Below are 20331 nucleotides of genomic sequence, written 5' to 3' on the forward strand. Positions count from 1 at the left end.
TCAAGTTTGCTGACGATACCGTTGTCATGGGTCTGATCTCGGACGACAAGAGGGCCTACCTGGAGGAGATTAAACACCTGGAAAACTGGTGCCAGGAAAATAATCTCCTCCTAAATGTCAGTAAGACAAAGGAGCTGATCGTGGATTGCAGCAAGAAGCAGGAGCGGCACTACCAACCTGTGAGGATCAGTGGAACCACGGTGGAGAGAGTAGATAGTTTCAGGTACCTTGGTGTTCACATCTCGCAGGACCTGTCCTGGTCCCGCCATACCAACTCCCTGGCAAAGAAGGCTCGTCAGCGTCTTTACCACCTCAGATGCCTAAGAGACTTCAGACTGCCCTCCAAGGTACTGTGGAACTTCTACACCTGCACTATCGAGAGCATCCTCACGGGGAACATCACAGTCTGGTTTGGGAATAGCACCAAGCAGGACAGACAAGCACTCCAAAGGGTAGTGCGTTCAGCAGAGCGCATCACTCACACGGAACTTCCTGACCTGCAGACCATCTACTACAAGCGGTGCCAGACCAAGACCAGGAGGATTGTGAAGGACCCCACCCATCCCAACAATAGACTCTTCTCTCTGTTGAGGTCAGGGAGGCGCTTTCGCTCCCTGAAGACCAAGACAGAGAGACTGAAGAGGAGCTTCTTCCCACAGGCCATTCGGGCCCTGAATCAGGGAAACTGATAAACTGTGGGGACCACCACCACCATGTAACATAACTGTATAACTGTGTGTATGTATGTATATGTGTGTGTGTGTGTGTGTGTGTATATATATATATATATATATATATATATATATATATATATATATATATATATATATATATATATATTTCAATTACCTTGTAACACAACAACTGTAAATATGTTATTCTACGAAATGGATCTGTACATTCTGTAGATTGTGTACATATATACACAACCATATACATTGTACATTGTGTATATAATCATAATATACATATATTGTACATACATTGTTAATATATTTTGTACATACATAGAATATATATATTTCTCTTTGCATATATATATTTCACATATATAGAATATCTATATTTCTCTATGCACCCCTGTTTTTTTCCTCAGTTTGGACAGAACACTCTCCACCATTTCACTGCGAGTTATACTGTGTATGACTATGTATGTGACGAATAAACCAAACTTGAAACTTGAAACTTGAATGCAGTCCAGTCAGCTTGCGCTGGAATATCTGTTTGCAGGTGTCAGATGTTAGTTGACTCCATGCCACACAGACATAAAGCAGTTTTCAGTTATGGTTATACAACTAAATATTAGTTCAGTGTTCAACAGAAAAACTAAATCTGTAAACAGTTTTCAGTATATACTGTAAATATTCAAGTTTGTAAATGAAAATGAAGACACTTTTTTTTTAACAGCCCATTATTCTTTTTTTCTTCATTTTCAGTTTAAAAATTGATATTTCATTCATGTTTTGATTTGGAATTGAATGTGCAGTGCTCCCAGTGCCTTTGTGTATATGGAAATAAATGCTATTATGAGGACTGAGCTTTTTTTCAGTTGTTTTAAACACACTGCTATTATTTTGCAACTGTGTGTGTGTGTGTGTGTGTGTGTGTGTGTGTAACATGAGTATCAGTAGCTCATCTCAGAAACAAACACAGAATCATTTTTGAATGGAAGTAATGTGCAAGAGTGCATTTGACATGTCCTGTAGAGGGCAGTGTTGCACCAGCAGCCTTAGATCTTACACCACAAGGTCCAGTAATGAATGCATTACAAAGGGAGGACGAAGCCACAAAAGGGGGAAGAGGATATCAACATTTTCAGGAAGTGCCCAACACATTCCTAGCATAACAGGAATCAGAATGTACAAGCATTCTTCAGAAGGCTGCACACTATCTTACAATCTGGCAGATGGACAACAGCACTTTTAATAAAGGCTTCAGTCAATCAGAAGAGTCCAGTCCCATCCAGTGACTGCCTCAGTTTCCTCCATGTGCAATGTCTGCATCTTACTGGACAAACCATGTGTGACTGATAAACGGCCCAGCAGATGGGGGTGTTCATTAATTGGTCGTTTTTGCAGTCATTACGCTTCATCAATCAGCTTCAGCTGACAGGATTGCTGCACATTCAGTTGGGGGAGCCTATAGGGAAAGCCTGGATCAGGGGTCAAGGTCAGAGGTGGGCCGCCTCATGTCACCCTTAATCAGGAGAGTGCCGCTGGTGGTAGTGCCTCATTGTTGCAGGGAAGTGGTGCGGCTGGATTCACAGTGGCTGGAAACCGAAGCGAGACACATCCATCTTTATGTGGGTGGGCGGGGCAGAGGAGCGAGAGACATCCATCTTTAAGAGGTAGGGCGGGGCATATGTGAGCCAGTAAAAGATGAAGGGAAACTAGACAGAGAGAACAAGATATAAGATAAAATAAGAGAAACTAGACATAGAGAGAGAGCGAGAGAAATAGAGAGAGAAAGAGGGGACGCGAGTGAGAAAGCTTGACAAAGACCATGTGAAAAAGAGATACAGAGAGACAGAGAGATAAATATTGACAGACAGAAAGAGAGAGAGACAGCAAGAACAGAGAAAGAGAAGTGGAAAGCTGAAAAGGTGCGAGAGGAGGACAGCAGCCAAGCCCAGGTCCAGACAGACACTGCACAAGCTATTGTGGCATCTACAGCTACACAAACACGGAAATAATAACCATGGAGACATGCATTCTTACAGGCTCTTCTGGAAGAGAGCAGGTGAGGGAGATGCAGAAGAGGAAGATGGTCTGCTCTCAGTGGGACACACAAGCTTAGACAGAGCAGGGCCTGGTGCCAGGGCAGTATATGGAGGCGTGAGATAAAGAGCTTACCCCAGAGTCCATACGCCTTCCACAGACACGCAAAACGATCAGGCGGGCATCAGATGGAGCCTGCCACTCTCTCAGAGCGACGGTAAGTTTGTCAGATCCAGAACCAGCAGCCAGGAGTTACAGAAACAGCATTCCAAGATACAGTGGCTGCTAGCAGTCTATCCTTCTGTTACAAACAATAATAAAGTCAGTCACGGTGAGACCCCACTGGGTTTCACCATGAGAAATGAGATATTATATTTCAAATACTCCAACTTGCCCACTGGGAATCTCAGCACCCTGCCTGATCTGCTGGGCCCCTCTGAGGACCAGGTGGGCTGTGCTGGCCCCGCAGCGTGGAGATCTATTTCAGGAAGCGGTTTTAACTGCACATCACAAAGCCTTCCTGTGTGCTGGACTTCCTCACCTGCTCCTGCTCGTGCTGCCGGCGCGCGGAGCACGAGCGCCCTCTCGGGATCTCCGCAGGCCGGTGAGCCGCAGCCCACGAGGCCTTCTCTCACCAGCAAGGGCCCTTTATCTTCTCCTTGGAAATAACATAATGGCATTTTCAGCACCAAGAGACCCAATTTAAAACTCACAATGCTCGTCTTAACTGAATATGGAAGACTGGCACTGTACCTCTGCTTTATTTAAAGAGAGAAAAAAGACCTCCAACAACACACAGAGGAATGCAGGAGTCTTTCACAGACCAGTAGTACCAGAAATAACATGGCCTCCAAGACTGCTTTAAAATGCAGGCAAGGATCTCAAGAGGATTTTCAGCAATTTGAGAACAATTTTCAGAAAGGAGTTGTTCAGCGGTTTGAGAAAGGACACTGCAATTCGACACTGAGCAAACTACCCAGTACGTGTTACTGTCCTTTGTGCAGTGGGGCCTGCCAAGGGAATCCCTGTAGTGGGTGTTTGAGGGGCAGTACAACATACAGCATGGACACCATGCCACTGGCATTGTACACTTCCACAGCACTCACATCAGAAAATAAATGTTGTGCAGACCTCAGCTTTTCCACAGCCCTGTCAGTAGTCAGCTGTCTCTCGAGATGGTTACTACGTGAAAATGCCCTGTCAGCAAACAGTGATGTCGGTGCATCCGAGTGGCCAGGGCTGTTACCCAGCATGCTCTGCACACTGCCGTGGAGGGTGTCAGATTGCGAGGAGGTCGATGCCTCTTGGGCAGATACAATCTGATATCATGGATGCGAGTTTGGAGGAGGAGACGAGACATCTTTGGTCAGAAAGGAAGGGAAGACTTTCCAAACAATGACTCGGGCCACCCTCCAGCTTTATGCAACATTCAGGACAAAGATGCAAACCTGAACACGCATTACTAAGTGCCTTAATACCAAACACTGAGTTCTAGACAGGCACAGAAGCACACAAACAAACAAAAAAATGCACCCCGGTGACAATATTTCACAGCCAGTGTGCACTACACTTTGGTGTGGCATCAACTACATTTAATCTCAAATGTATTTGATTGGCTCTTTTGGCCAAGGCTGAAGTGTGAAATCTGGTGATATCTCTTGCTGTTTCCCGGATGCCTGCCACCTCTGCATGGTGTGCGTGTGTCAAAGTGGGCAGGGCTTGGGGGTGATGGGGTAATTGCAGCCTGCTGTGTCTTGGCGTGGGGTGTAAATGCCAAGATTCTAATGAGGCTCTAACTTTGTGGGTGTCCTGGACGTTGCCCCGTGCTGCTGTCTGTCTGTCTGTTTGTGTGTGTGTGTGTGTTTGTTTATTTGTATGGCTGCATGGTCTGAAAACAATTACAGTGGGGTGCACATGCCAGTTGTACACAAAAGCCAACAGTCTGTGACCCTCAAGGGGGTTGGAACCCACAAAAAGTTCTTACCAGAAAAGGGACCGTCACAGACTCAAAACACAGTTGGACTGTGTATGTGTGTGTGTACTTGTACTATCCAAAGATTTTAGACTAGTTAAAATTCTCTATTATACTTGCTAAAGGTTACTTTACACTTACATAATGTATAGATTCAGTAAAAAGCGTTTCACATATAAGCAGATTTATTCTTGGCACTTTTCCAGGTGGAAAACAGCAGGTTTCATATTTTAATAAATAACTCTAGTTCACAGAACGTGCATTTTCTCCAAGTGCAAAACATTAATTGATTAATATCATACTCTGCTATTGACTCTAGTTTCCACATTTATAATATCATTTTCTTTGACACAACCCAGCGAAAATGAATAGCCTACTGTTCCCGTCACTTTGCTACTGTTGAAGCGTTAGTTGGTCCCCAAACAGCCCAGCGTGCATCGGGCTTCTGGACTTTTCCAAATACATGAGAGAGACAATTAAATATGCTGGTGCAGAATGTAATTTCCTGCATGTGTTGTATGTTCTCTGCACGGTTTTACACTGAACTAAGTTGTGTCTTATTGAGCAGGTGTGTGTGTGTGTGTGTGTGTATATTTTTATCCCTTTTCAGACATTTCCCATATTCTATTTTCTATTCCTAATCCCAATTCACTATTCCATTTGTGTTTGATAGGTTCCACTTTGAAATCTATATGACCTAATAATGCTTTATAGAAATAATTACCAGCTACTTGGGTTTAAATCTATGAATTTCAAGAGTATTCAAGTGATTTCAAGATTTCAAGTGTCTTCAAGAGTACTATGTGTACACATGACCTCAAAGTTGGGCAGGTTTGACCTTACAAAGTCTCAAATTTGTAATATATTTTGAGAAAATGAGTGACAGGAAGTTTATGCCTTTCCTGGAGTTCCGCAAATTCTGCAAATCTATTCTCTGTAAATAGATCCTGTATATATAGATCTCTCCACCCTCTTTCCATAAACACAATATCATTTAAAGCAGAATCTGCATGGCCCCCACATATGGGACTGTCTAAGTAAGTATTTGAACGTTCTATATAGAGTCAGCATACATATTTTGAGTGTATTGTTTATTATAAAGGGTCTCTCACACAGTGAGAGTGATCACAGTGATTTACTCATTTTATTAGTGCTGTTAAGAATGGCTGGAAATTAGATTTCGATATTGCTACAAAGGGACCAGACTCTGATCTAAAAATGATTAGGATCTACTACAGTAACTGTCAAAAACCAACACACCCCGTCTTGTTAAGAGAACCTATTAATAAAACACACACCTCAAAACAGCATGCTCTACTACTCTGTACAAGCAACAGAGCAACAGAGTATGTGTATATGTGTATATATTTGTGCATTTGCATTCTTGTGTAGGAAGTGTGTGTGTGTTTGTGTGTGTGGGGGAGAGAGCAAGAGAGAAAGAGAGAGAGAGCGCGCGAGAGAGACAGTGTATGTGTGTGTATACTGACCCTGGCAGACCCTGGCACATCTCTGAGCTTTCATGAGCCCGCACTAAGGCCCCTGTTGGGGCTGTGTATGTCCAGGGGGTAACCCTAGACCCCAGCTGCCATGCGTGGAATGTCAGTGAGGCAGGGAGAGGCTCTGCCACCTGTCTGCGGGGCGGTGGGGGGGGGTTGTCTACTCACCACCAAAACAGCAACAGCTCTAACCCCCAAAGCCCCTCCCGCCATCTGTGCAAACTATAGAGCTTAGCAACCAAACTTCCTGCTTAATCAATCAGCAACCATTAAAATGCATTTGTCATATTCAATACGAGGATAAAGATATTCTATGATCAGAAATTTAATTTGGCCTTGATGGTGGCTGTCCTGTTTTTGCCCTATAATCTAGCAGGAAAAATCATTATCTAACTTTAAAACATTATCCAAAGCTCTACAGAACACCATTTACATTTATGGCATTTAGCAGACGCTCTTATCCAGAGCGACTTACAAAAGTGCTTTGTCATTTACTCATAGAATATATCCAAGTACAGTATAGTAGGTTAGAATTAAACATACCAATGAACTAGAATACTGTAGAATACAGGGATGAATGCTGATACCTAGAAGTGCAAAATACATAAGGTCTATCTTAAATACCACCCCACCCCACCCAGAGAGGTTAACACGTTCAGGTAGAGGACAGTCCAAGGGTAAATGTGTTCCATTCTGTCTCATAGTACCTCATGACAAAAATGGGTCAGAAGCTCTTAAGTTGATATTGCATATGTAGTAAAAGTCCAAGAAGGCCGAATGCAGAAGTACGCCTGAATGGGGAAGCATCGGCAGTGAGGGTACCTGAAATACAGATGTGCTTGTGTTTTCATCCTGAGTAGCTGCAGTATTGCATGGAGCTGCCCTTCTCTCCTACTATACTCAAGGCAGGCGTGTTTCTCCAGCACCTAACACCTGGTCTAATAAATAGCCCATCCAGAGTGCCCACACAAGTAGGGATTACTGGCTGGTTTTCCAGACAAACAGAAGCCCGGTCTTGATTTAATGTGCTGACAGGGGATCCTTCAGAGAAATATATTGTCCTTTTATTTCTGGATGAGTGTTCAGAACATGGCCCAAAGTCCAAAACTATTAATACAGTGTGCAGCTCCATAGAATCATTAGCATAACACTGTGTTCAGCCCCATAGCTTTAGTCATGTTTTTAGCTCATCAGCCAAATTCCCACAGAACTTGGCAGGTGTACGCATGTCCTCACGGACACACAAATATAAACATACACAATATACCCTCTCACTTTCACACGCACACAGCTCTCTCTCTCTCTCTCTCTCTCTCTCTCTCTCTCTCTCTCACATACAGACACAGCGAGAACAGAAGATGCTTTGTGCCATGTTGCTGCTATAACTGTGCTCACCTCCAGTACTCTGCCCCCAGCCTGCCTGCACGCTACCCAGCAGCCCCGTCTCCACGACAACCCTTCAACACAAACAGCTCCTCAAATAACAATAATCTGACATTACCACCAGCTTATCAGGCGTGGAGAGCTGGTGGGGTGGGAGGGTAAAAGCAGGTAAACAAATACATAGAGACAGACCTGAAGTGGACGAGATAGCGTATTCATTGTATAGCCTGAGAATGTGTGTGTGCACACGAGAGACAGGGTGTGGTACTGATATTTCCTGAATGCCTGTCACTGTCTGCTGCTCTTGGGGAGCATTAGACAAACATACACACACAAATATGCACTGCAGCTAAATACAAACACTCCCAATAAGTACAGCTTACTGAAGACATCATCCCATTCTGCTTTATCATACTCATTTAAGAAAATGTACTGATGTCATGAGAGGTGTGTTCCCAGCCACAGTACAAGTGTTTCAACTCCATTTGATCTGTCAGTTGTTTTTTTGTGAGGATTAAAAAACAAAACAAAACTTGGAACATTTACATCATTTAGCAGATGGTCGTGTACAGAGTGATTTGCAAGAGCTTAAAAGAAACCCTTTTGCTAGTACATTAGATTGGGGTCCAAGAATAACATTAAGCCAGAACCCTGTCAAAGAGAATACATACAAGAAAATACATACCACACCTAACAACACACACACACACACATACACACACACACACACACACACACACACACACACACACACACACAAATAATATTATATAGAAAGCAAGTTAAGAGATGAAACAATTGCACTGAAGGTTTCTATTTGGGAGCCTCAGGGTTAGGATTAAGTCAGGTAAAGGCGAGGATCTGGGCTAGGGTTAAGACAGTGTTAAGGTTATAGTAGAAGGGACAGCTACTCACATCTGTAACTATAAACACTAACTGAAACGTCAGGAATGGGTCACTGTGACAGTATTAGTGATACCTTTACATTTAGAAATTGTTATTTTTATTTTTTTTACATTATAAATAGCATAGTATCATTTACTACGCTTTACAATAAACTGCATAACATACAACTTTGAATTACATCACCCAGTTCAAATGTTATCAAAGTTTCTTACCATGATGTTTATGAAAAGTGAAGGAACAGTGGTATGGCAGCCAAGCAGAGACTGACTCCAGATCTGTGCATAATGACTGAACTCAGTGGCAGCCATTTATCAGCAGTGCAAATTAGTAGCCTTAAATGGTATCTAGTGTGAGGGGGGCTTGATTCATTGTCTATAGAGGGAGGAAATGACTGCAATTAACAGATTGGGTGGTGATTGCAGCTGTGTGGTTGGTGTGTGTGTGTGTGTGTGTGTGTGCGCGTGTGTGCGTGCGTAGCTTCCAGCTGGAAGGTGTATACAAGCCAAACAAGGGAAGTTTGCTTTTGTTTTGACATGCTTGGTTAAGCAGGATGTAATAGCTGGGTGGGATAATCAGTGAAGGAAAATGGATGTCCTCCCCATGGTGGAAAGGGTCTATATGCATAAGGCATCTAAAAGAAGGCGTGCTGATCTAGGAACAGGTGCCACTCCAGCCATGGAACAGCATTCATTAGGATTTGAAAGTCTAATTTATAAAATCCATGATGTATAAAATTCTACACATGACCACACAAAAGGACCATGAAGTAAGTTGTAATCACTCAGACAGCAAGTCATAAAGGCCAAGTCCTGTATGCAAGCACTGCTGAGCAGAGAGGGAGAGAACCATACGTCATATCCAGGATGAGAAGAACACAAATCCATTGCTCAAAATCCATTGACTGCCAACTGAACTAACGATTCCATTAACAAAAGACGTTTTAATTAAACCGCAGGCAGTCAGACATTATGCCATACTCTAGGCGTTTACTCTAGACTAATCGGTCATGTCTCATTAAGATAAATCGGTATAATAGCACTGCAGTGTATGCACGTGCGTGCGTGTGTGTGTGTGTGTGTGTGTACACATGTGTGTATATGTGCGCACACACGTGTGTAGAGAATGCTCTGGTCTATGGGTCTATGCCCTCAGGCTAAGAGGAGAGTGTGGTCTGTAATTCATAATTGTTGCTTGGGGGGTGGTGTCTCAGCTCCACCCCTCAGGTCCAAGCTCCAGCCCTCAGGTATGAGTCCAGCACAACCACAGCTCAACACACTGACCGAGCCTGTGCAGCAAACAAGCTGCACCTCTAACATGTATCAGTTCTACAGCAGAAATCAGTCCACCTGTTGATATTAAAAATTCCTTTAATACTACATGACTTGTGCTTTTTAAAAAACACTATCATGTTAAAAACACAATGTGTTTAAATTTAAAAATTACACACAAAAGTCTTTGTTCTATTTGGTTTGAGGTCTGCTGTCAAACAACCTGGCAGAAGGGGACTGTGTATTTCTCACAGAAACATTTGCTGTGCTAAATACACACGCACGCACGCACGCACACACACACACACACACACACACACACACACACACACACACACACACACACAGGTTAGAACTGTTGGTGGCAGGCCGAGGTCGTCATGGCAGCTGCATCTGGGTGCGGGGGCAACGAAACTAGGACATGTGTAGAGGTGTAATTGTGAGAGCAGGTCCAGCCACATGACATGGCTCTTTCCAGCAGTGGCAGATCTAACACACAGTGCTCGCCTGCTTCTCTGGATGGCCCTGGAGCTGCCAGTCCATGACACTCAGGCCAGACAGAGTAGGCCTGGCCGGCCACTACGCCCACTGGAGTGAGCCTCTGGACGAGGGCATTACACCCCCCCGTTGTCCCCGACAGCATATCCACACATCCTGCAGCTGACCAGGCGAGTCCGCTGAGGAGTGGAGAGGGTTTGTGGCCTCTCTCATGACTTCTGCTGAGCAGCCATGTCCACCGAGAGGTGCATGAGACTGTAGGTGGCATGGCTGGATTTCTTTGTTCCCTTGTCGAATTGCATATTTGCATACAAAAGGGCCAGCACTCCTTCCTTCTGCCCCCTGTTAAGTGAAAAGAGGAAAGAGGTGGGCTGGCAGGACTTGGGGGATGGAAGGATTTGTGGAGGGAATGGGGATAATCCTCCCCCTTCACTGTGACCCAGGTTTGTCAGCCAGACTCTTGTAGCCAACCCTAGAAGGAGTGCTCACCCCTGGAAGCTTAATGGTATTAATGCAAAAGCCCTGTGCAACCCTAATCAACTTTATTGCAGTAAGCATGCTGCCAGGGCCCATTGCCTTCAGTAGGCCTGACATGTAGGACCATTCTGTTGTTGGCCACTGAGCATTTATGGTAATTGTGAAGGGAAAATGCAGTAGTTGATAGATGTGTGGAAAACTAAGCAGAATAAGGAACAGCTTCTTTACAGTGAAGCCATAGAGAAGTGAAACATCGACAGAGTGAGGTGGTTTAATGCCACCAATGCCAGAGAGAAATCGAAAGCTCAAGTTCTGAATTTAGATTGACTAAACTTATGCCTTAATGAAAGTGTGCTTGCACAACATTGAAGGGGCCATAATCCCCAGAGCAGCTGCAACCATTTTTAAAAAAAGACTGATTAGTTTAGATATCTTTAAGTGCAGTACCAGTGGAAAGAAAAGATCCAATGAAAACAAAAAGCCATGATTTTCTGATGATGAGGCATTATTTTTGGGTGAGTTTCAGTGCATCAGCGTGTATGCGTAAGATGTTCTCTTCCTGTCTCTTGGATACAATCATGGACCACAAGCCAGCATGGCAGATGAAGTCTTTCAAACTTTCAGCGTAATATTCTTACAATATAATCTGAGATGGTGTCTGTAAGGCGATCTGTACGATTACTACACCTCTGTCTCAATGTGCCCAAACAAAGCACAGACCACAGACAGTCCAGTTTAACACAACAGGAACTGTAAAAGTTTTTTAATTGTATGTTATTCAGTTGTACAAAAATAATTGCAATAGTAGAGACCTCATCTCCTAACAGTCTCAGCTACTCAGCAGTGTGTCCCAGTGCTACACACAGCCTACCACCCGACAGAGGGAGGAACCGTGCAGGAGTGAATGCAGAGGTGCCCCGCAGCACAGCCTGCAGTGGGGCTCTGTGAAAAGGAGACTCTTACCGTTGTCCCATGAGTCCACGTCATCGTCACGCTCTCGAGCAGAGAGCATCTGGCTGATTTGCCGGGTCATGGACAACAGGATCCCGGAGAGACGCAGGCCGTTCCGCTCCTGCCGTCGTGGCTGCATTTCTATGGTACCACTGGCAGCCGGTGTTGAGGTAGAGCGCTCGTAGGGCACTCTGTGGCGTCGCTGGGGCTGAACGTGCTCCAGCAGCACGCCCGAGCTGGTGATCTGGCTCGCTTCCGGGAGGCTATGGATCTGCCTGACTGGAAGGTGCCGTGGCTGGGTGTAGCTGCCCCGGGCGCTTTGGGTCAGGCTCCAGGTGGTGCTCTGATATGGGCCTGGACTGGCTGCGGGCCACCCCGCATGGGTCCTCACCTCCAGCCAGCCGGGCTCAGCAGGGGCAGAGTTGGAGCGGTTCTTGAGCCAGGGTCGGCTGGGCAGCTGGTAGCAGCGAGTGCTGCCCCTGCCAGCCGCACTGCGCTTATAACTATTGCCCATGCCACGCATCTTCCACGAACTCATGGGCCGACGGAATAGAGGGGGCTCAGTGACAGATGAGCGTGACATACATACAGCTACTGCAACACATCACAGAGACTGTCCACCGTGTGCTGGTCTGTTTCAGTCCATCGTACCTGCTGCAGTCATGGTCTCAAGCCCAAACCATGTGATGTAACTAGTATGTCCTATGTAGGTTATCTGACCAAATGTAGACGAAGGAGAGATTCATCTTGAGGAAACATCTCCACTTTTTGTTAAGAACAAACACGTCCACTGGTTTAGTCTTGAGCTGCCATTTCCTGCTTTCTGAATCGCAGAGCTTCCTGGGAGGAAGTCACATGTCAGAATGAAAGTTGCGTATCAACGTTTGCTCACACCATACAATTAGAGGTAGTCGAGGCTCCCAGCTAAGGTAACCACCGTCCAAAGTGGTCTCTGACAAAAACTACTGAATACCAAAACATTAACAATAATGAATGACTCATGTTTGAAGAATTCCCAGAATGGAAAGCTTTTTAAATGCAGAGGGATTTTTTAAACCTTATTATGCAATAGTAAAAATCCCCTTCTTCCTCTGAAACTCTTGTGGGCTGCGTATAAAGACTAGATAAACTCTCTGACTTTCCTTCAGCAGGTCCCATCTGGCAGGGGTAGACAGAATGGTTTAGACAACTTGAGTTTATTTTAAGCAGCTCATTAAGGCAGCATCCCAAGCACAACATTAATCCATCTAGGGTTAGCGGCATGGCTCACACTTCCCCAGCCTGCAGTGGGTCTGAGCAGCGCATGGGGATGGAGAGAGAGGAGAGCCCAGTGGTGACAGCCTCTTCTCTGGCACTCAGTACAGGTTAGGAGCAGTGTTTACTTTAGGCTTTAAATCTGCTATGCAGCGCATCAGTCATATGCATCCATTTCCACATAGCAACCAATCAAGAAACCAAATGAAAGGAAGAGAAAGCCCACATGGAGCTCACGTGCAATCCACCAGCGTGTGCATGCGTTTCTGCCAGGCCCATCAAACAGCCTGGGCTTATGGGATACAGGGGTGAGGCGACATAGAGGGACCATTCTCTAAGCTCAGGATCAGGGAGTACTTCAAAAGTCCTGTACAGGAAAACAACCCATCCCAATTCATTTTTATTTCCTCAGTACTTTATAAATAACACTGCATAACTCACACTGAGCCATTCAAGTTTTCAGATTTCAGTTAGGTGAGACGTTTACAGGAGAAACAAAGAGAAAATAAATAAATAAACAAAAACATGCATGCACACAAATCCAGAGCTGTTCAGCAAAGCCTACTTTATATTCACCGTTTGTCCCCAACTCAACGCCTTGAGTTGGTCTCCAGAACACTGGGATTGTAAAGTGACTGACCCTAGTCTGGCTTCTTCTGGTCACACTGGACAAGTGTCTGATTGGGAGCACCTGGCGCCCAGAGGCTCTGGACAACCCCCATGCCCAAGGGGACCAGCACTGCCACTTACCACCATTTCCTGTTTACATGCACTTAACACCACTCAGCATGCACAAACCCACACAAATCTACCACCGTGAATGCGACCTTCATAAAAGAATGCAAACTGTTGAATTTTGATGAAAGTGTAATTAGCTTAGATTTTTACTTGTAAATATGAGCAGCCATAACTTTAAATATATATATATATTTTGAAATATATTCAGGCTAAGCAAAGAAATGTATCATTATTATCCTATAATCCTAATTCCCTATTAATCAGAATAAGAACTGACTGGTCAAAAACACTCAGCTGCAATTAGCTGCATGACCACAACTTGATACAAAGTATCTCTACTTCCTTGCTTTTCCTCATTCTGTAACGCGCTGGCTGAAGCCTCTGTCCAAAATCTTGTGCAGTAGAGTGTTTCCGGAGGCCCGAGTTCCGGAAGCCAGCCTGGACACCGCCAATTAACACCCCGTTACAGCTGCAGGGAGCCCAGGTGCCCAGGGCCGAGGGTGTGGAAAGCATCATTAAACACCAGTGGCCCCTCAGCACTGCTGCAGGACTAAAATAGCCCAGGGCACTGCCCCCCAGGCGAGCAGAAGAACAGCACGAGCTCCACACAGTACCAGCGGAGAGCAGCCTAGAGGGATCAAGCCTTCTCGGCATCTCTGAATAATTATGCAGAACAGTCAACAGGGCCCGGCACAGTGTTGCATGGTCTGTCACATAAATAAGTTCCATACAGGAGCCTATGGAACCTGACTGTAAGCCTCGTTTGAGCAAAGGAAGTGGATCGTAAGCATAGATTTAAGCACAGGAAGTTGGTGATTGTTGTCTTCTTTGTGTCATGGATTTCAGAGCTACCCAGCCTCCCACAAACCCTGAATCTCTCTCCACTCTTCTCATGCTGAGGGGGGTTAGATGGGGTCAGGTGCCATGGAGGGCGTGGGGAAGTGACACACAAGGATGCACCGTCTCCACTGAAGTGTAGGAAAATTGACCCTGTGGTGCTGGCAGCACCTCCCATCACTCAGTCCGGCGCCATGTGCCAGGAAGTCACCAGGCACACGCATACACCCCACTCCCAAAAATAGCTCTTAACTATAAAAATATCCTGGAAGTCAGGCCAGAAAGGGGGGAGAGAGAGAGAAGACAGAAGAAAGAAAGAGAGAGAGAGAAGGGGGGAAAAGGGGGGAGAAAAGAGAAGAGAGAGCAACCAAAGGATCTCAGTGGGAGGACCAAAGCTCTCTGAAGACCGGCCAGCGCAGCACTAACAGAGAATAAACCATCTGAACCGCTCTGTTCTGGCAAGCCTGAGACCTGATTGGCTGAAGCCAGTTTTCCCAAACCCAAGCGAAGCAATCAAAAGTCTTGTGCCAAGATGGCCATGTGACACAAGCACAGTCAAATAGAAGCAAACACCACCATGTGCTCTGTTCTCCCATCAGCAAGAGCAGACACCAACAGCCCCCGAAACAGAGAGGAGTGTATTTTTAATCCTCATACAAGTTGGTGCTCTGGTTACTGAGCTCAAGCAAGGGATATCCTGCCCCCACCAACAAACCACCCGCCACCCCTCCCCCCACCCCACGAGGCAGACATCAGGCCTGCAGGGCAGTGAGGGAGGGAGACAGGGAGGCACTCCCAGAACCTTCTACTCTGTTCCTGGTCAGGCCTGCAGTTGGTTCCCCCGTATGCGGTTTTCACATATCTGGAACAAAGACCTGTGGGTTATAAGTGGAGCAAACTCTCCTGAGTCTTAGGTGGAGCTATGACAGGAGATAGAGTGAGCGTGAGCAAAGGCCTGCACGTCTTTCCTGGACGTCTCTAATGAGCCATTGTGTTTGAGCGTCTTCTCCGGTTTCGGCGTCAGACAGAGAGGATGTGCGGGACAAGCCCTACACCACAGGACCTGCCTGGCTGTCTGCATGTGTGTGTGTGTGTGTGTGTGTGTGTGTGTTTTTGCTAATAAAGAGATCAACAGAAACAGGGAAGACAGGACATAGATGACAGTCTCTGGACTGTAAGACGTCTCTGATCATACACTCTCAACGCGAAAAGAAATACTGCTTAAATAAATACGACAAAATCGGCATTACCTTCTGAAATTGACTGTGGACAAACCTACAAGGCATAAAGAAGCCACACACATCCTGTAGACAGCCTTTGTGTGCACAGAACGCTTCAGGTGTGTTTACACGACAGAGACACCACACCAGTGAAGGATACTGCGCCCACACTGAAGGCTGCACGAATCCCATAATTCAACCAGTCAGTGTGGCGTGAAAAACACAACTGCACCCGAGACTGTCAAGCTGAAAGAGCAATCACTCGCCCCATTCAACACTCGGCAATCAAGAAATCAAACTGTGCTTCCACAGTCACAAAATATCCTTAGGCGGCGCAAAGCTGCCAAGAGCCTTACAGTATCAGACATGTGGAGGCAAGCCAGTGTACACACACACACACACACACACACACACACACACACACACACACACACACACACACACACACACACACACACACGTGTGCACACAAAGACAAGCACACAGACAGACACGCATAACACTTCATCAAAAAGTGCAGTCACTTTGCATTTACTCAAAGGTGTTGTGTACATATTCCATATTTACTAATTTTATTTTCCATTCTTCTGTATCCCATGAATTCCCCTCTGCGGTTAAGTAATCTATCCATCCATAAATTTGTCACTGAAATGTGCACACACGCAGGCCTGCCAGCCCGCCATGCTGACCCTTTCGTTGGATTGCTGGGGCACCTCTTTTTCTCCTGGCAGTAAGCTCCAAAACGCTGTGGTCCTTTCAACAAACATGGACTGGGTGAACATTCTGGTTAAAGCAGCACGCTGCACTGGGAACATCAAAACAGAGGTACCCAAATCACAATACACTACCAAAACAGTGTCCCACAAATTAATGTAGACAGCATTCATCCAGAAAAAGCACTGAGCTTTAAGAACAATAGAAGAGGTGTGGTCAATCTTTGTGACATTACATTCAGTGAAATCATGGTGAGTCACGTAGTGGGTGTGGTCAATCAGTGATATTACAGTGTAGTCATGGCCAGTCTGTAATATTTCCCACCATAAAGGAGTCTGTGATTTTCCCACTGGACATGGCCAGTTTGTGCTATAATATATGCAGAGCACATATCGCCAAAAGCACATTTGACTTTTGGTCATGTTGGATGCTTACATTATAGTAGCTATTTATTCTATATTCTAAATAGATGTACAACCTGAACTAGCTTCTAATATTAGTCAAAACAATAAGAATAACTAGGCACAATTAGTTATATTCAGTAATAACAAACTGCACTCACCACGATCTGTTAGAGACACCTTGCACCATGTCTTAAAATGGGTGTTGGCCATCCTTCATCCCACCGGTGATACTGCCAACCCCTGTCAACCCCTGGTGCCACTCACACACCTGCACTCAGAACAGTGCACAGCACTATTACGCCAGTGGCGTTACTGTGCCAAGATGAGTCTTCCACCCAGTCAACACCAGGCTAAGAGCAGCAATAGGGCACAAGCTAGCTGGGTAATGCCGTCACACAGTCTGCACATGCATCAGCTGTAGCTAGGAGACAGGTGTTCCTAATAAAGTCTCAGGATATTACAGGTAAAAGTAGGTGTTTGTCACAAATGGGATAGAAAGGGCATATTGCTTGCACAAGTTTAATTAAAGAATACATATTTCAAAGTATCTGTACTAGTGGTGGGCCGATATGGCTTTTTAAATGGCTGATGCAGATATTTAGAGAGCAGGGAGGCCAAGCCGATATATTTTGCTGACATGTTGGGTTTTGTATTTTATAAAATTTGACAATGTGATAAAATCTGAATTTAAATGAAATCTTATTATCTGCATAAGTAGATCTGCACTGTACTTACTTTAAATAACAAAGTACAAAAAAAATTGTATCAACTGTAAAAAATGTATTAACTAAATGTTTACAGGTAATCAAAAAACTAAACTTTCGAACAAAGTAAACATCAATGCCATTTATCTCAAAATGACATTTAATCAGGCAACCAATTAATCGTTCGGCCACTATTTGTAAAATGCAAGTTTTCTTTAATTTTATTATAGCGCAAGCCTAATTATGCTTTTTTCTTGAATGTCCCATAATTGTAAAGAACAACCAATAATATTGTGGCTTTTTTATTGTGTCATCGTTATAGTATTAGTATCATAATACGGCAGTGATACTAATAGAACACTGGAACTTTGATGAATTTCTGTAAACCTGTGCAACAAAAAGCAGCCCTATAGTGAAACTGTGGGATAAAATCTGGAGTGCCCTAGGGTAATGCCTTCATAAGGGCACCCTGGGTCAATGAGCCCTGATTTGGTACACCGCATATGAAAAAATGGGGCTGATTTCAGACATAAAAAATTCATTAATTTGATTTATTTTCCAACACCTTGCTCTAAAACGTCCATGGGGGAAAAAGGCTAAGACAGTTAACGCAGAAGGATCCATAACCCCTAATCCATAGCATGTCTAGTTCACTAAAAACAGGTAGTCAGCCAAACCTCTAGCTCAGCTAATGAAGACACACCCAGTTAGTACTGCATACAGTACTATGCAAAATGATTGTGATCAAATAATTACAATCAGATGATCCTGTAACAGCTGTGACACACCTGCTCCTGTTTGAGGAGGAAGTGCAACCAGGGGCACAGGGCCGGGGCACAGGGTGGTCACCCCGGTCAGGCAGGTGCCTCAGGAGCCTGCCATCATTCACACAGGTTCTCCTCTGTGTGCTTTAATGACAGAGAACAGGAAACATACTGACAGAAGCGTCCGAAAAATGAATAGTCACAGAAGCGGACCTACCTGGAACCTATGTCCTGTCCCACCTACCTGCATTCTGAGGCAAACACACAAGAATACACACGTCACCTGGGAAGAGTAGCCAACCAGAGAGCTTTCTTGATTTAAGTATGTAAGGGCCTTGTGTATTGTGTCATTCAGTCATGTCCCTTATGACAACAGTGACATGTGTAAACAAACGCACAGTGCGAGACTGCAAGTGTGTGAGTGTGTTTGTGTGTCTGTCTGAGATTGCAAGTATGTGTGTGTGTGTGTGGGGGGGGGGGGTTGCCCGCATGCTCAAGACAATGGTGAACTGACAACATATGTTTGCCTGTGTTCTTTCATGAGAACCCCTCAGCAAAACTTCCAACAACTCTCAATGGACAGCCACATGTATTACCACATATGGCATACTTAAATATTTAAAATTACAAAACAAAGCAAAAAAACCTATGAACCACAAACAGACAGTGTGCCTCTGATCCAAAGCTGGAGATGACTAGTGCTGACCCACCAGTCTGAGTACTGAAGCCCTGATCAGGCGATTAGCAGGCACAAGTCTCCACTTCGTGCCCAGCCATATTAAAGGTCCTTTCCATGTCACATGAGTATCTTGTGGTAACGTGACACGCTGTATGACTGTATAGTGCAGGTCAGGTTGGTTTTTTTGTTTGTTTGTTTTTCCAGGCAACTTTGTGTAGCTGGGTGAGGGAGAAACAGTGTGTGATGGGTAAAAAAAAAAAAAAATAAAAAAAATCAACACCATATCTCTATGAAGAAAAGACCTGCTTTGCTTCAGTTTGCTTTTTTATTAAATCATGGTGGTGAGTGTTCTACTATGGCTTTAAAGGCATTTAACTTAACCACACCCTGCTCCTGTAGCGCTGCCCTCCCCTCATGTAGCCACACCCTCCACACCTGTAGCCACACCCTCCCTCTGGCTCAAGGCATTGAATGCTTCAGCCTTCTATGCCTTATTGAATGCGACTGCATTGACACTGGAGAACTGGTCTCAGGTCAGTGTTCTGAGGGCCCTCTAAAGGGTCTTGAGCATGAGGCGCAGATAAACCGAGTGCCTTCCTTATCCCGAATTCTGATTACAACTGCAAGAGCTAACGATTAATGTTTATGGAAGGTGCACTTGTATCCAGTTACCGTAACAATAATCCATGCTCATCTGTGATTTATGACGAGATGTAAATCACATTAATCTAAGACAGGAGAACATTTAATTAAGAATGTGCACTGCTCAGAGGCTACTGCCTGACCTTGGATGACTTCTAATGAATTATGTTCCTTAAGCATGACGTATACTGCCTGGGCCATTAACTGGATTGGTGTGTTCACAGTCAACAGGATGAGTCTTTAGACAAGGGAGTCATAAAAGCCCAATCCTCATCACTACTGCATGTTTGACAGAGATGAGTAATAAGAAGCTCTCCTTCAGCAGTAGGGTCGTCAGGATGGTTAAACCAATTAAACCAATCAATCCTGTTTAATTGGGTGGGTGACCACAGCTCTTTTGGGACTCGTGGGAGGACCATGCTGGGCTCAGCCATTCAGAATGCCGGCAGGAAGCACACGCGGTCACTCATTCCACTGACATGCTCTAACCAATCGTGGGTGGAGGTGTGAGCTTGTCCACAGGATCTGTCCCATGAGGAATTAATGGCAAGATGATAAAGAGAGCACTGGCTAGGAAACTGTGGGAGAGCTCACAAAGACACGGCTCCACGCCTACGATGTCTGACGCGTCTGTAGACGGGGTAGAGATGATATGCCTTTCACTGAACATGTGTGAGCAAACTCCAGCAGAACAGTGGGAACAAGGG

At 45.0% G+C, this 20331-nt stretch overlaps 1 protein-coding gene across 4 annotated transcripts in view; it reads right to left on the reverse strand.

The window, feature by feature from the left end:
* rasal2 (RAS protein activator like 2) overlaps positions 1–20331 on the reverse strand; it is a 54948-nt gene that overhangs the window by 29587 nt on the left and 5030 nt on the right. The window contains exon 1 of one of the 4 annotated variants that reach the window (XM_027011374.2): positions 11681–12622. The exons of 1 other annotated variant lie outside the window; for it this stretch is intronic. In XM_027011374.2, coding sequence (XP_026867175.2) covers positions 11681–12251 — 571 coding nt within the window. In that variant the 5' untranslated portion in view covers positions 12252–12622. Of the gene's footprint in view, positions 1–11680; positions 12625–20331 lie in introns of those variants that run through there. 2 more of the 4 variants (XM_027011373.2, XM_027011375.2) reach the window with 2 other exon arrangements.

This window comes from Electrophorus electricus, chromosome 18 (assembly GCF_013358815.1).
Source record: "Electrophorus electricus isolate fEleEle1 chromosome 18, fEleEle1.pri, whole genome shotgun sequence".
Taxonomy (NCBI): domain Eukaryota; kingdom Metazoa; phylum Chordata; class Actinopteri; order Gymnotiformes; family Gymnotidae; genus Electrophorus; species Electrophorus electricus.